General features: G+C 33.6%; 1 protein-coding gene across 6 annotated transcripts in view; it reads left to right on the forward strand.

Annotated features, from left to right (window-relative positions):
• The window catches only part of PHF14 (PHD finger protein 14), a 155,108-nt gene that overhangs the window by 43,795 nt on the left and 94,445 nt on the right, over positions 1 to 16,868 (forward strand). For all 6 annotated transcript variants that reach the window (XR_003073554.3, XM_015281402.3, XM_015281401.3 and 3 more), the window contains exon 14: positions 3,684 to 3,852. Coding sequence is in view for 5 of the 6 variants with exons in the window: in XM_015281402.3 (XP_015136888.1) it covers positions 3,684 to 3,852 (169 nt within the window). In the remaining variant the exon portion in view is untranslated. The remainder of the gene's footprint in view (positions 1 to 3,683; positions 3,853 to 16,868) is intronic.

Consider the following 16,868-nt stretch of genomic DNA (forward strand, 5'->3'; position numbering starts at 1 on the left):
TACTTGCCTTTGAAAAGATGTAGAAGGCTTTTTTCTTTTTAGTTATTTTCACATAAAAGGAAGCAAGAAAGAAGCATTATGATCAACATGAGAGCTCTCAGAATTATGTCTTAATGATCATTTAAGGAAAGTGTAAAGTGATACTTCTGTTGTGTAGATTTTTGTGTTGAAAATGTTTTGGGTTTTTTTTTGGCTGTTAAGTCTCTTCTTATGATTAGTTGATGTCCAGTAATGTAATGGATTTTACCTTACTCATACTACAGGAATTTTTACAGTAAGTTTAAAAAAAAAAAAAAATCACAACTGAAATATAGGAAACTTCTGTGAAGCCATGCTGTGGTGCTTTGGTATATGACATAGATAGTATGCCCAAAACATTATGATCAGTTACCATCTCTTGTTTTTCTACAGGGGGGCAAATCTATTTCAACATTTTAATGTGCAGTTTGGAGTAAATCACTTGCTACTTTGCGGTTCACACTGTGGACCATGGAACATGCTTACTGCATTCTTTTCAGATGCATCCAGAAGATTATTACATTCAACTACTGATTTTCCCTGAGGCTAGATTAAGCAAATCCAGAGTATAAGCAGAACAAAAGCCATGTACAGAAATAGAATCTTCAGCACTGTTTTTCCTATTAAGTTACTTGTGCTGCATGGCAATACTTGCTAATTAAGACATAGTCTGAACAGATGGAAAGATGACCTGTTGTGATAGGTTCTCAATTCACTGATTGTCCTTGAAGAGACAAACTAAAATGAACATGACTTCAGCATTGCCAGCAAAGGAATGGGAGTACTGTGCTTTCTATGAATATATTGGAATTAAATAGCAGAATGGAAAAAAAGGAGTGCTTTAAATTCAAGAACCATGCTGAAATAAACCGTAATAGGAACTGAAAGTTAAGAAGATTGTTTCCAACTTAGAAGACTGTATTTCTGTAATAGCTTTTCTGTGGATCCTGTGGGAACTAACAACAAAACAACTTTAGAGCTTGACTGCTTTATAAAAAGGTTGATAAAATGTAGTTACCTGTGATAGTAGAGGCTATACCAGCAAATCAAGAGTTTCCTTGGAAGTTTGTGTTTGTTACTTTCTTTTTTTTCCCGTCATCTTTGGTGTATTAGTAAGGTTTTGTTCTGTGTGTTTACCCCCTGCCTCCCAACATACTGTGGTTTTGCAGCTTTCTTTTTGTAGAACTTCCTTTTTTCTTTGATTGCTATGAGACTTTCTACCACCTGTTTCAGAGTAAGCTTGGTCACAGAAATGGAATTTCAGAAACCTGCAGGTAGTATCTTACCTCTTAGATGATAATAGTATCTTAGCTCTTGGATTAAATGATCATTACCTTCTCCATCAAAATTACAGTAACATATTTATGTGTTTAAATAGGGCCCTAGTGAAACTAGAGTACTTTACAGGTCTGCATGGTTTGTTTTCTGTGCAATTGCCTGAGCTTATGGAGTAGTAAAATGTCTTTCTCTTTTAACAGTTCACAGCTAAACAATGGGAATGTTAATGATTCAGTGTCAGATTCAACAGGCTAGTTGAATCTGACACTGTAGGCTAGTAGTTCCCAACTTCAGACATTTTTGTAAGATCATTATCACTGTTTTTTCTCTTACAGGAACTACATTTTTAATGTAGCTCTTTAATTATAGGTGTTTTTTTTTTGCTGTTGTTTGTTTTTAGTTTACATACAGTTTACATTCTTTACATTCAGTTACATGCTTTTTTTGTGTGTGTGTGAGAATTGCTCAAAATGTCGCTTCAGGAACAGTTTCACATCTATTGCTCACATCAGTGTAAGCAGATCATAGCAAATTTAGTTGTGCTTGCTATATAAATGTGACTGATACTGCAGTGTTAATGAAGGGCTGACTGTCTTGTGTTTTGACCACTAATGAAATCTTCATCTGGTGGTATCTTTCCTGCAGCCTGTCTTGTAGTACTTATGCTTTTCTAGATCAGCAAACACCACTAGCACTATCATGTGGTCCTGTTTTTAGTGGTCTGAAGTGCATTAATGATAAGAAATGATTAATCTTCATAACATTATAATGCAGCAGCAATTGTCTTATTTTTACATATGGAAAAATTAACACAGAAAGAGGCTAATGTATTGTATTTACTGGTAATGGCTCCTCAGTGCAGGATTAGACCCTCTGTAATTTAACTCATCAGCCACTGGCTTGTCTAGCAGACTGTGACCACTGCCAGTAGCTGCAAGTATAGCCAGATGTTTAAATAAATATGGAGCTTTGATTCTTATTGTGAGGGACTGTAAGACCATCAGTGGGATGGGCTTCTTTTTTTTTATTTTTCCAGTTGGTATGTAAAAAGTTATGGAAACATGCATCAGAAGCAGCTTTTGTTAAAAATGCAGTTTAAAAGCACTTTGTGTGCAATATTTGTGGGACTCTTCTGTTGAGTTGAACAGGAATTGGAATTTGGACTAAAAGTAATATATGATTAGTCAGAAATGGCATTTCAAAGTAAAGGCAAGACTGTTAGCTTTTCTAGATCAAATGAATTGATATTACAGGAGCAAAACTGTTTCTGTTGAACATTCACAGGTGAAGAAATCAGTACATACACAACATTTGTTCTTTTAGTTTGTTGCATGATGAGCATGCCTTCTCTCAACTGTTTATTAACATTTCACTACAAATAACTAGGTACATTTATTTTGGCCTGTCTTCTTGCAGAACAAATTTGCAACTTCATTTAGATAACGTATGTATCCTTTTTAATGCCAATCAATAGCAGGACATTTTTCTTTTTTTAGTTGATATAATTAAAGGAATATTTTGAATATACAAAAACAGTGATGAATTACAATTTGCTTGAAAGAATTTATAGTTTGCTGAATTGAAAAAGTTATGTGAGGAAAAAATGCAAATCCTTTATCAGTGGATATCATTTTTAAATTTTCATTTAGCATATTTTTAGTTACCATCTGCATTTATGACTTTGCATAAAATGAGTCATTTCAGTAAATGAGAACAAAATTTGATGACTTCCTGTCTTGTTAATCCTATCTTGGAGCTTGTCAATATCATTTCCTCAGACAGTGTACACTTTGAAGTTCAGACTGTGATTAGGTACTTTTTCAGAAACTCAACAGGCGTGTTTTTTTCAACTTATTGTTCAAAGATTATTAATACATAACTTTTTTTTTTTTAGATTTAAAGCCTTCTCCCTTAGGAAATAGATTTTACAATTGATTTTCAAAATGGATTTTTTTTTTCCTAAATCCCTGCCATTAAAGACCACTCTCATCAGAATGATTTCATCAGTGTATCGTTGTAGAGATTAAACTACAGTAGTGTTTTCAGTAATGAATAGATTACAGATCAGTGGACACAGTTCAAAATACAGATATGGTAGAATACAAATACTGAAACAAGATTATATTCTACTTCTAAAATCTTGGTTTTCAAAATACAAGTACTGTCAGGAAAAAAAAAAAAATCCATAGCAACAGATTAAGTCTTGCTGTTTTTTATGCACAGATGACTGAATTACCATTCATTTGAGAGATTCTTTTAGTTGCTATTGGCTTTACTGACTTTAATTTACTTCTTCCAAACCCAAACACTTCTTTTTTTCTACTTCAAAACATTTGATTTGTGCTTTTGTAGCTGCAGCGTTAAATAAAAAATCTTTCACTTTGCAGGCAGTGCTCAGAGTGTGACCAGGCAGGTAGCAGTGACATGGAAGCTGATATTGCCATGGAAACCTTACCAGATGGGACCAAAAGATCACGGAGGCAGATTAAGGAACCAGTGAAATTTGTTCCTCAGGATGTGCCACCAGAACCGAAGAAAATTCCAATCAGAAATACGGTAAATAACATCGAAAAATAACATAAATCTTGAATGTTACATAATTATTTTAAATATAAAAATTATGGGTACAATAAATCTTATTACTTATGTTGAATAAGGCTTTATTACAGGTGTTGAAAATGCAGTTTTGCTGAAGTAAATAATGTGTGATACAGAATTCTGAACTGAAGAGTTGTGCAAGCTTTTCCAGTCATCTTGGTTACTAAGGCCCTTGTTAATTGCAGAAAAACAGAAGGTTCTGTTTGCACTTAAGCTTATCCTTCATGTGTGTTTTTTTGTTTTTTTTTGCCTTAATAGTGCAGGCACTTTGTTCTCATATGCTCAGGTAGTTATTCATTACAATTGGAAAGTAATTTATTTTTTTATGTGTGAATAACCTGCTAACTGACTGCATAGATTATAACAAGACCCTGTATGTCATAACCTTGTCACTATGCATTCTCTTAACTTTCCTGGTGGACAGCTTTTTCATTCATTTTTGAATGGTAGTGGGTTTTGGCTTTTTTTTTGCTTGCTTGCTTTTGTTTATTTTTTCTTTCTTTAGAACAACTGTTGCTTCTTAGACTCGAGAAATATTTAACTTTTTTTTTACTTGAAAATAGAACTTAGCATTACTCTCCATATTCCATTATGTCTCTCTAGTGTTCTAGTGCTTAAAATTTTGTTATCCTACTCATGAAACAAAGTTTTTCATGTGTGATGTATCACATCACTTACAAAATGTACATAAATGTTATCAAAAGACTTTTTGGTCCAGTTTAGGGAGTAACTCTTGTTCAAATGACCCTTTTGTCATTTGTAGTTATTTATATGTAAACTGTGGTTCTTCCAAAATATTACCAATCTTAGGACATACCTAAACCCACTCAGTTTAGGGTTAGATACACTTCCTTTGACATGCAGTGATTTACATTAGTTAGAACTTCATTTTCCTCAGAGGCATTTTCTGACTTCTGATGTTTGTGCTCGTAGATAAACCATACTTATACACCCTACTCTGTGTATGGTGTACTTATACACCCTACTCTGTGTATACCCTGATGGGATTAAGTAGGTATTTTTTTCCTAAATGTTTGGTTTAGATAAATTTCAACATATATGGAATGCTTGGGCTGCAGTTTTGATTTACATAATGGCTTCCTTTTTGTAATCTGTGACTAAGAAGAGCTTTAAGAATAGTATCATAGAATCATAGAATAACCTGAATTGGAAAGGGCCCATAAGGATCATCAAGTCCAACTCCTAACTCAAGCCAAAACAATTAATTTAGCTGTAACTATTTGGACTATTCACAAAATTAAATTTTATGAATAACTAAGTGCCTACAGGGCAGAAACTTTTTTTTTTTGTTCCCTTTCTTCTCATTGACTGAAAACTCCCTTGTTTCTTACATTTGAGAATCAGTGGGTTCTTAACAGTTGTCTGGATGGGTTCACCTGACTGGCCATGTTGTTCATGCAGAAGAGAGACAATCTGTTCTTCCTGTTTACTGAACTCTTTACATCTCTTCTCCAATTTTTCTTCTTTCTCTTTCCCATGTCTAAACCTAACATAGTGGTAGGGGTTAGAGATTCATGGTTAGGGGAAATAGAACTAAAAGTATTGCAAGAAAAACATTCATACTGGTAATAGAAGGGTGATATAAGGCATAGTATGGATTTGTGTATCTATAGGAAAGCAATCTTGCTTTATGTTGTGATTTTATGATTTTTGTTATCGGTATTCCACATCATGACATCATGTAGTGCACTGGGAGTTAGAGCTAATGCTGTAGTTCCATGGATTGACAGTAGTTCCATGTACCTTTCTCAGAAGAGAAAGAATGAACTGCAGATTCCAGGAAGACTTCATTATTCTGTTTCCATTTTCCACTCAGAGGGAAAGATAAAACTGACTGGGAGTCACGAGAGTGTTCTCGTTTTGCTTGTCTCTGTGATGTGTGCTCCCTAGCTGCTTTGCCTGTAGCATTAGAGTAAGGCCTTTGGTTTTTGACACACTCTCTCTCGTTATGTTAGTCATGGAACTTGGCCAAACCAGGCTGGAACCATGACACTTCATTACTCTGCTTGTGTGATACTGGCCAAGTTTCTTCTTTGCAAGTGTTGAGAAGCTTGTGTAGCTGTTCTTAAGTGCTTCCTTCACTGTGATGATGTGTCACTGGTGCTGTGTGATCTGGTACCTCCCCTATTAACACACATGGCATTATATAACGCAGAGATAAAATTTACTTTGAGTGGGCTAATATGTTGGCAAGGTACAACATTACACTGTGGAATAATTATGGCTATCTGTCTGCTTTGGTCCTCTGTCTGAATTTTTAGGGTGTCTTGGTTCTCTCCAGTTCTTTCCTTTTCTACAAAACACAAATTTTAAAAAAGATATGGTATCCTGTTATAACGTTATCTCAGATAAACTCTTTAGCTCTGATTGTTTAGCTTTCCTGTAGCTGACTTTTTTTTTGTTTGTTTCACTAGCATTGCCTTTTGCTTAACCATGAAAGCTCACACTGTTGATACCTTACTTGTTTCTTTTTCTGAACTCTGTTGAATTCTTTCTTGAGACTGATACGTTTAGGTGGTGTAACCAAATGAGAAGTGCTGATGTTGGAAGACATAGTAGACATCTCCAAGTCATATGGGATTCCCAACTACCTTCTTTGTTAGAAACATTTTATCTGATTATGGAGATAACTTCTCTGTGGTATGGTTTAACAGGGATGACCAGATTTTTGATCTCTCTTTTGTGTGTATTTCTTTGTATATTTACTTGGTGTAAATATTTTAAAATAAAGAGGGGGAAAAATGAATAATTTGAAAATGTTTACTTCACAGTTCTCTCATCTTAATATCTGTGAATATTTCATTTAATTTAGTTTTGTTTTGCAAGAAACTGGCAAACCCACTTACCTAGCAATGTGCAATCATCTCTGTTTACAGTGATAATCAACAAGTGCAATTAAAGACTGTTGAATTGTATGTTTGTTGCTCTTAAGGGAATTTCCATGTGTTTTGCATAAATTTATTTTCAATTGATTCAATTGTGAGAAGGCTTTTTGTTTTGGTGTTACTACATGCCCAAGAAAAGGGAATGCATCTTACCTGTTCAGATTACATTATAGCCATTTATTGTATTTAACTCTTCGGGTTTTTATGTTGACACAAATTGTGGGTAAGCTCTACTATTGTTATTTTGATAAATTTGGATTAGGTAGTATTAGCTGATGTCTGTAACAATATTACATGCATTGTATCAAATATCAGTGATTAACTAATTCTTTATGTTAAGTATATGTAATGGTATACTATATTAAATAGACTGTCTTCTTTCTAGATTTTATTATTAATTTGTCTTGCAACTCATATTTGGTAGACATGATAAAACACAGACTTTTTCATTTTTTTTGTCTACCTTCCAATACGTTTGTTTTGCATTACTCTTAACAATAACTATCTATTGAACTTCTGTAACCCATATAATCTCTTCTACTTTGTTTTGTCTGAACTTAGAAGTATTTTTAGGGTATTCTCATTTTGTCTCTTAACTGCTTAGCTTTAAGTCTGTCTTAAGATGCTTCTTAGCAGAGTTTTAGAATGGGATGCTCTGTGTTATTTTTAAAGAGATGCCATTTCTTTCTGTCTTCAGCCTGCTTGTGCAGAAGCTTGGCTCATAACTAATTGCTGGGTGGGAAGAGCTGTGAGTTATACTTAGTTTCCAACTGGTTGAGAGGGAGGTGGAGACTCTAACGAAAATTTGTTTTCTACTAGGACTACATTGTTCAGCCTAATCTTAGATCTGAACTGAGAGGACTTGAGAAGGCAATTGGGAATACGCTGGTATTCACAGCTTCTATATTACATTGAGGATTCAGTGTCCCTCTAGAATTTGGAAGTGAGAGAGAAGTATGACTGGAGAAGGCAATTCAGAGTCAAGACCACGCTTCTCGCTTGCGCAGTTCTCTAAATTTTGTCAGGACAGTATTTTGCACCCTAATACCATGTAAATTTTTTTAAAACAACTCTGTCTATACACTCTAATATTTCAGTCCCTTAGGTCTTACATGGTTTGGGGTATTTGTATCAAAGAATATTTATATTAGGAGCAACCATTTCAAAGTAAATGAGACAACAGTGAGAATGTGCAGTCCTTTGGACTACAATGTTTGGAAGAGAATACCTAGCATATTGTACATTGAAAGTTTATGAGAACTCATTTCATGCTTTAAACTTACTTAAAAAGGTCATGTAAGATTATACATAAATGCTCAAAGGTAAATTTAAAAATCAAAGATCTCTGAATCAGGGTCTGAACAAGTGTTTATTGATTGTGAATAGACTAGGTGTTAGGTCTTTAGTTTATTCTATAAGAGCTGAATTTGCAGACAGAATATAAGCAGTGTTTTTGCTTATATTCAAGCCTTATTCAGTAATCTTAGTAATTGTTTAAGCAATTTTCTGGATTTCAGTAGATAACTTTTCAGACTTTTTCTATTTAAAACCATAATCCTTGTAATTCCAATTTCATACTTGTATAAGCTTCATAAATTATTGTTGCTGTTGCTAGTGAATTTCAGAGAACCAATAGCTAATTTGCGTAAACTGAGCTATCTAAACATTGGATTTTTTTTTTTTTGTACCAGTTAAAAAGCTGAAGATGTGTTTTAATGTTTGCTCTCAGAACCTATAGTTTTTTCATGTTGGAAGTTTTTTGTTACAAAGATTAAAAGAGCACACTGTCTAGTAGTGTATGTTTCTAAGAGGTACATCTTGTGCTTTAGAGCGATAAGTTGAGAGGTTAATGCTGTTCTTCTATACAATTATGTATGTTAAGTTGATGAGAGCCTTCATGAGATTATCCTTATTAACACAGATCAGCTTTTTATAACTTGCAACTTCCTTTGATATCTTTCAATGAAGAAAACAACACAGGTGCTTGTTCTCCCAAGTTCTCATCAGTTAAATAATTTTGGTAGTCTGGTATCGTATGTTTTTCAAAATGGGTATGCTGCGTCTGTCTCTTGAAAAAAATATCTCTAATTCCAGTAGTTCCTTTACTTGAAAGTTTCCAGTTTATCTAGTATACATGCTGTCTTCCAGCAGTATAAAGGAGTTTCTGTAAGAAAGGTCACAAAAACACACACGTGTTCTAAAGAAAAACTTTACATTTGGGGCTGGCTGTGTGTTGTAAGAGGTGGTAGGGAATGCTTTTCCTTGTAAATCTGGGGTACTTTTAATGAGCATGTTAGCATTTTTTTTGTATATAAATTCCATTTTTAGTTCCTTTTAAATGGAAACATTTGCCCCCTGTTGAAATGGAGAAGTTGTCTTTTTGTAGCGGATTTAGGACATTGAATAGTTTCTCAAGGGATTTAAATATGATTCCATCTTCTGATTTTCTTGTTTTCATTACTTCAAAACTGAAAATCTGATAACTTTTTTTTTCTGTAATCACTCTGTATAAAATCCATTGAGCAGACGGGCTTTTCTGTTAAGCAGTGAAAACTCAGTGTTTTGGGGAAAATAATTATTTTATTTGCCAGCAGTACACTGTTCATTCTTTGGAACAGGAAAGAAAACAAATCTGTGCCTGAGGGGCTACACTCTTAAGTAGATTAGTTGAAAAAAAAATAAAAATACAAATACAGACAAAGCACCTACAAACCGTATTCAGCTGAGGGAATTGTTGTGTACTTTGCTTTTCTTTTACAAATAAATAGTATAATTTAGAATAAGTTCATATTTCTTGCTTTTGTTTGAAATACAAAAAGAGGAGTAATTATTTTCCTTTTCTTATCGCATATATTAAAAGATAAACTTTTGTGTTTAACTGAAGTATTTCAAGTAAGTTCTTTCCAAATATCTATTGTGTAATTTAATTATGTGATGTCATAGGTACAAGTTTTGAATAAGGGATGGCTACAGAAGGAAAATAGAAAAACAATTCCAATTTGAGTGTTCAGGGCTTCATAAAGACAGCAAATAATATTAAAACTCTTATCTGTCATGTTAGTTGACATTGTCAGTGATTGGTCAGCTCATTGAAGTTTGAGTAGAATTCCAAATGAAGCAACTATGATTAGGTGGCTGTGCCTTTTGCAATATTCACCCTGGAAATTGCTGTTAATTGAACATGAGAAAAATCTAAATCAGGAGTTCCTCAGTTTTCTGAAACTAAAGGTATTTATAAGAAAGAGTATTGTAAATTACCTTTATTTTTTACCCCTCAATACTAAATACTAAAGTTCAAAACAATCTGTGGTGTATCAATTCAAATGTGTAGAAACTAGATCTATCAGCCTGCTAAATACATGAATACTTGACATTGTTTGGGCTTGAAAGACAGAAAGTAAAGTAATGCAGCTCTTCAACAAAGTTTAAAGTGAATGGACTATATAATATTACTTGGGGTTGGGGAAAGAGAAGTTGTTTGCTTTTAATCTTTTGATTTGTATTTTTAAGAAACAAAATTCATAGATAACTCATTTTTACTATAGCAAAGATATAAAAAGATGGACATCTTCTAAATGGTATTTGGATGATGAAAAATTGCCAGATATCTATGGTTATAAGTAAGGCCTTACGAAAGTAGGCATTTAAGTTAACTTTTCCAGAAAAGAATTTCTTTAGCATCAGCAGACGGACTTGTTTTTTCAGGTTTTTTGGTGTGGTGGTGTTTTTTTGTTTGTTTCTTTTTGGGTTTTTTTTTTTTCCTTTTGGATGTGAAGTAGTCCTTCTAATTCTCAAACCCTTATTTTCAATTCTTAGAAACAGTAGTTCAGTGTTAATTGCCAATGATAGTACAGCTTGACAGCACAGAGACAGGAATGTTGGAAAAGCTTCCTACAAAATAGAAGTTCTTACAAGAAAGGAAACTTAAAAAAAAAAAAAAAAAAGGGGGGGGGGAGCAAATTGGAAGTCTCTGTAATTAAGCTTCATGGTTGACTTATTTATTGTTTTAATCATATATTGATTTACTGCCGTTTCTTTGTTTGTCTGGCAGTTCCCTTTTTATTACTGATAGCTTTACAGAAAATTGAATAATTATTCCAGAGATACATTTTGATGAATACCAAAATTTACCATTCAAGGTATTCGCTTTGATCTGTGTTGAGCGAGTGTGCCATCTGGTGTCTACATTAACTGTCCCTACCTTTATTTAAAGTAATTTTATGCCTGTCTGATTCCATCACTAGCTTTTTTATTTTCTTTTCCATTTAAACAAAACAAAATCAAAATACTTGATTATAACTTTTCCATTGGCAAAGAATATTGGCAATACTGAACTCTTAATGAAGACTGGGGGACATGGATTAAAAATTACCATCTTTGCAAAATCTGGAAGATCACATTAGCTGTGCAGTTCCAACTTTTTTTTCTCAAGCTTTTGAAAACCTGTAGTTTGCTTTATGTGTATTCTTGTTATTTCATTAAGTTACTCTTTTTTTTTTTCTGAAAGCATTAGAAGTTTTCCCAGTTCTTTGTTCAGAAAACCTATTCACAGGTTATAAAACTCAGCATTCCTTTTTACTTGCTGTAATGCAGTGTATTTGATAGCATTATTGAAGATTCATCAATGATGAATGGTACTTTGTGTTTATTAGCAGTCTTTTATTCATACCTTGATACATCTGTTTTATGTAGACATTGGATGTTCATATATATGATTTCCACATAGGATGTCTCCAGACTTTACACAACAAAGAAATTGTCATTGTACCAATAGTGTTAAGAGGCAGGTATGTGTTTAGTAATGTAATCTATTTTTTAATGTGAACTCTGCAACTAGTTTTTAATTACTTATATGAAATTCTCAGACAGAAATGCATACCTAATGGTACCGTAATGTGAAACAGTGTGCCTCAAAACTCCAGGAGTGCTTGGAATAAGTACTGAATGAATTTCCCGTGCTCACCGTTATACAGAAAAGTATTGTTTTATTGTGTCATCACTATCAGTGATATTAGCAGCTCAGTGACAAAAGGGAGCCCTGTGAATACAGCAGTGTTACTTCTTTGACAGCCCAGAGGTTCAGAAGCACCAGCATAGTAAAGAGCATCAATCCTGTCTACTAGCAGAAGCAGTGAATGCAAATGTAGTGAAACCTCAAAATTTGCACAGATATAACTGCATAAGCAGATGTGCTGGGCCTCTTTGCAGTGCTTATGTGCAAACATTGAGAAATTCTAACCAATTAATGTAGCAAGCATAGGTGAAACTGGGTGCAGACCTTTCCGCTGTGGAATCTCTTTAGTGCTGTTAAATGTTATTATGCTCTCACCCTTCGTGTTTAAATACATCTTCTCAAACAAGTTTCTGGAACTGTCATTCAGAAATTGCTACTGATTTACTAAAAAATAAAATGAGCTGATCATAGACAGAACCATACTATTTTGATTTCATGTTACGTAAACTTGAACTGTTGCCCACCACATCTGCTGACCACAGATTATCTCAATGTTTCATTTATTTTCAAGTTCTTTATAATGCTGACAAATCCTGTGTATTTCTTTATATAGAAAAAGTGACAGTATACATATTTATCCTTCTGTTACATTTCAGTAAATGCTCAGTATTTAACAGGAGTGCGCATAGTTGTGATTTTTAGGGATTGCCATCTCCTTCTGAACAGTTCTGAATCCTGTTGATTTTCCCTTTCTTCAAGGGTGAGCAAAACTGGTCCAAGAGAGCATTCTTTCTGCTGCTGTCTTCAGATGAGTGGGTTTAAAGCATGCATCTTGCAGACAAAGGAGTGAGGGATAATGATGTGGTTTGGGGTCATGTATGCACCAGTTCTGTCACATTCAACGTTCTGCTTTCACATTTGCAAACCAACATACCAGCTTGCTGCGTCTAGGAGTGATGGCAGTCTATTTCCTTTGCTGCCATGCTTTGCTGCTTTGTTTTTTTTACTGCTTTGCAAACAGATTATCTCCTTTCAGCACATGGAACTGATCCCATGTATGGGATCCTGCAAGGATCCTAGACCTTTACAAAAGTCTTACATTTGTTTCATGTATCAAGTTCATTTTTTTTAATGAGAATTTTCAAAATTGTCCAGTTGATGTATTTCTTAATGTTCTTTATGTTTCATATTTTTGTCAAGTTGTTACTGAGTTGCTTATAAATGAAGGAGCTTATTTGAAAATGTAATTTAGCCAAATTCTAGCTTTTCCAACTTGAGAATACAGACTCCCACATCAGTCTTTGCTGAAGACTTCAGTGAAGTTTCTCCCCCTTTTGGTTGACAAACTGATCCTGTTGTTGGCCAAATTTCCTTTGAAAATTTTTTGTTCCATTTTGGACAGGTTTATTAACTGTCTGGTTTTGTAAGGAAGTGTTTTCAGTATAATACTTCCTTCTGCGAGAAGGAAGAATAATAAATCTACTGATTTATTGTCTATTTTAATACCTTCTTAACATGTACCCCTAGTTCTGAATCACTCACACATTTGATCCACATCATGTTGGATCATTCTTTTTATTCACTGTTCATTATTCATTCCATATGTCAGTATCCTGCTTTGTCAGCAATATATGTTCTGATATTTTGAATTCCCTAAGCTGATGTGTGTTTCCAAACCATGACAGTAGGCTGCTGCATACAACAGATGGACACAAAGCACAATGATGTCTGAAAGAAGCCCATTTTTTTCCTTATCTTTACCTATGATAACGTATAAAGAATGTAGTTTGTACTTTATTTATTTTTTTCATCTAATTTTTTACATAGTAATTAACTTATAGTATTTTCCACTTGGTTAAAAAAGAAAAATCATCATTACTGTATTTGTAAACTATGTATTAGTTTTCAAGATGGCTTTATTCTAACTGTACATATAATGAATTATTGTCTTGCCTACTTAAACATCAGAAACAAGGACATCGTACACTGGCATGCGATTTTATACTTACTTTTTATTTTTTACATAGCTGCATTCAGTGGGGCCTACATGGCTTAAAATTCTTGGAGTTCATAAATGTTCATAGAGCTAATGACAGAGGTTGGAAGTAGTAAAGCTGGCAGCTAATTTGCTGATGTTGAAGGAAAACTTGGTCTAATTATAATTTACAATGACTTAAGTTATTTGTATGTAGGTGATGCATATTCCATTTTTAAATATATAAGGTAGAAAATATTTTTATTACAGTAATAGATTTTATATGCAGTGTTATATCAACATTTCTAATACTACATTAATTCAGATACTTGTATGAATTGATTTTTTCAGATCTAGACTGATAAGTATCTGCTGTGAGACAATTGCAAGGGTTGTTCACTGATAGCTTTCTCCTATAAATTCTCATTTTCCACCCTCCCTCCTTGATTCAACCTAGAAGACTGAAATCTAGTGAAAAAGGCATCATTTGGAGATTAAAATGATTTGAATTGTGATTGTGCTCTTTTGTGTAGGAAGAGTTTTCAGTAATATGCTTGGAAAAGTTGGTGTAGATGAGTCTGAGATGAGCATAATCCAATAACAGTGATCTAGGAAAGCAACTGGTTTTTAATAGTACATTTTGAACTCTTCTGTTGTCTTCTGCTTAGATTTTTCATCCCAACGTTTAATTTTAACAGACTTTAGAAGGGAAAAGGTAAGGTTTGTCATGAAATCAAATTGTGGAATGCAATACATGTCAGTTGTGACTGTATTCTAAATGTGTTTTAAATAATAATTGAATATAATTTAATTAAATAAAAATATGTTAAATGACGGGGGCTGTTTCAAAAGTAATGCCTCCTATTTTTTTTATGGTGGCCCACAATGTCAGAGGCAGATGTTGGTCATATGGCAGTAGAGGCTGAACCTTGCCACCAGTATTCTGTTACATTTTGTTGTTGTGTGACAGATGGCAGCAGAGGGGGAATCTAACAAAGTGACTGATATGGAAGTGCATATGAAGCAAAGGTGTGGAACTGAATTTCTCCATGTAGAAAAAGATGGAACTCATTGACATTCATTGCTGATTGCTGAATGTTTATGAAAACCAAACAGTGGTAGTGAGCTCAGTGGGAGGTGGGTGGTGTTTCAGCAGTGGTGACATCAACAGTGGGTCACCTCTGCTGGTGCAGATGTAATTTTACGAGTGCGGCATGTTCATTCCTGACAAAAATGCTTAGCTAATGGTGGTGCCTATGTTGAAAAAGTGTTTTGTACCTGAGAATTTGCTCTATCAAATAGTGTTATTGTACTCTTGGTATCAGTTGTAGTTTCCATGGAAATAAGAGGTATTACTTTCAGAGTGACCTATGTGTATTTATGCACTGAGTAAATAACTTGTTACTTTGAAATACCTAAAAAATGATTTGGAATACAGTCTTTTGTTGTTATTGTGTTCTTATGTTTTTCTGATGGAATTTGTCTTAAGCACAATACATACATATGCAAGCTTAGAATATGAGAGCATTCCAGTTTGTGGATCTTCATTTATCTGTGGCAAATAATATTTCTTACAGGGTATTCAAAGCTTTTACTGTCCTACAATTTTTTAACAATTGTCCTTAGAGAAATGTGAAAAAAAATCCTAATAGTAGTTAGTCTGTCTTCTAAGGAGACACAAAACAAATTAGTTGTCCACTCATTTGAAGTTCCTTTTACTACAGAGTTAACTCTTACTCAAAAGCAGAAAAAAGCTTTGCAAATGCTATGCAACTAACTTAAGCAAGTCAAAATCTGCTTATATAGAGATGTATATATCTGCTGAAGTGGAAGTTTTATTTACACTATAGCTGTGTTTAAATGTATATTATAATTAAAAGTATTGAACAATCTTACTGTGAAACTAGAAAAAATTCCCTTCAAGGAAGACTCTAAACAGGAAAAGCATTATATTATTAGTTTTGTTGCATTTTGTTTTACTGTCCAGCTGCTTCTTAACTGTTCTAAGATTTTGTTCACTAGTTTTTTTTGATTTTGACATCAAAAGTAGCTCTGTTAAAAATAAGTGAAATGAAAAAATAGTGTGCATTTTTTGGTCACGTGACAAGTGACTTCCTAGATGATTATTTTCTCCAAGAAAAACAAGCATTTTGAAGTTCTTTTTAAAACTAATTTTGAAGTATCAGACATTGTTGATAAGTAGAATCGCCTCCATTGTTTTCCACATCCTACTGTATCCGTTCTCATTTTCTTTCCTTATTAAATAAGGGAAAGTGCGATACTACCAGCTTAACAGCAGTTTATATTGCTGCTGTTTCAGAGATAAAGTACTGAGTGAAAGTAGACTTGCTTGTGAGTTGCATGTAGTTACTTACAGTTCTTTTTAAACCTTTGTTTGTTGATACAGTTTATGGAGATGTTACTTTTTAGAATGACTTCCTTGACGCTGTAGGCATTTAATTCTTTTGGCCAAATGCAATACTGAAATTAGTTCTGCCTCTCATATTACTCATCCAATCTATTTTGTACCATTTTTATGCTGGCATATAGTTAATGCTGTAGATTTATAGAATAATAGAATACCGGAGCTGGAAAATACCTCAAAGAACAACTGTCCATCTATCACCAATATTTCTCCACTAAACCATGTCCCTTAGTATACAATCAGAGAATTACTGAGATTGGAAAATGATCTGCCATATAGCTGTTTTCATCTCTCCTATTATGTACCTCAGTATAAATGAAACTAAAGCTGTTAAAATGTTTTTCAGAATTTAATTGTCCTAGTTAATATTGAAAACATTGTACAAAAGCATATCCTGTACTGAAATATAAAGTAGATTACAAAAGGCCAATTTAATAGTGTATTATGGTTTTAAAGCACCAATTTTTGATATATACGATTTTTTTAAGTCTGATATATAGCATTCCATTGTAACAACAAAAAAAAAAAGCTTATGGTATATGAAGTCTTGTGATCACAGAAAACAATAAGGTGAATTTCTATGTACTCTGCATCATGTATTAATTTACTGTAGTAAAGTGTTCATATTGGATTTAAACTCATGCATTTTGTAGTTTGCTAGTTTATGAAACATCTTCATGAAACCGTTCTGAAGATAGTGTTCTTTAGAATAAG

This window comes from Gallus gallus, chromosome 2, assembly GCF_016699485.2.
Source record: "Gallus gallus isolate bGalGal1 chromosome 2, bGalGal1.mat.broiler.GRCg7b, whole genome shotgun sequence".
Classification (NCBI taxonomy): Eukaryota; Metazoa; Chordata; class Aves; order Galliformes; family Phasianidae; genus Gallus; species Gallus gallus.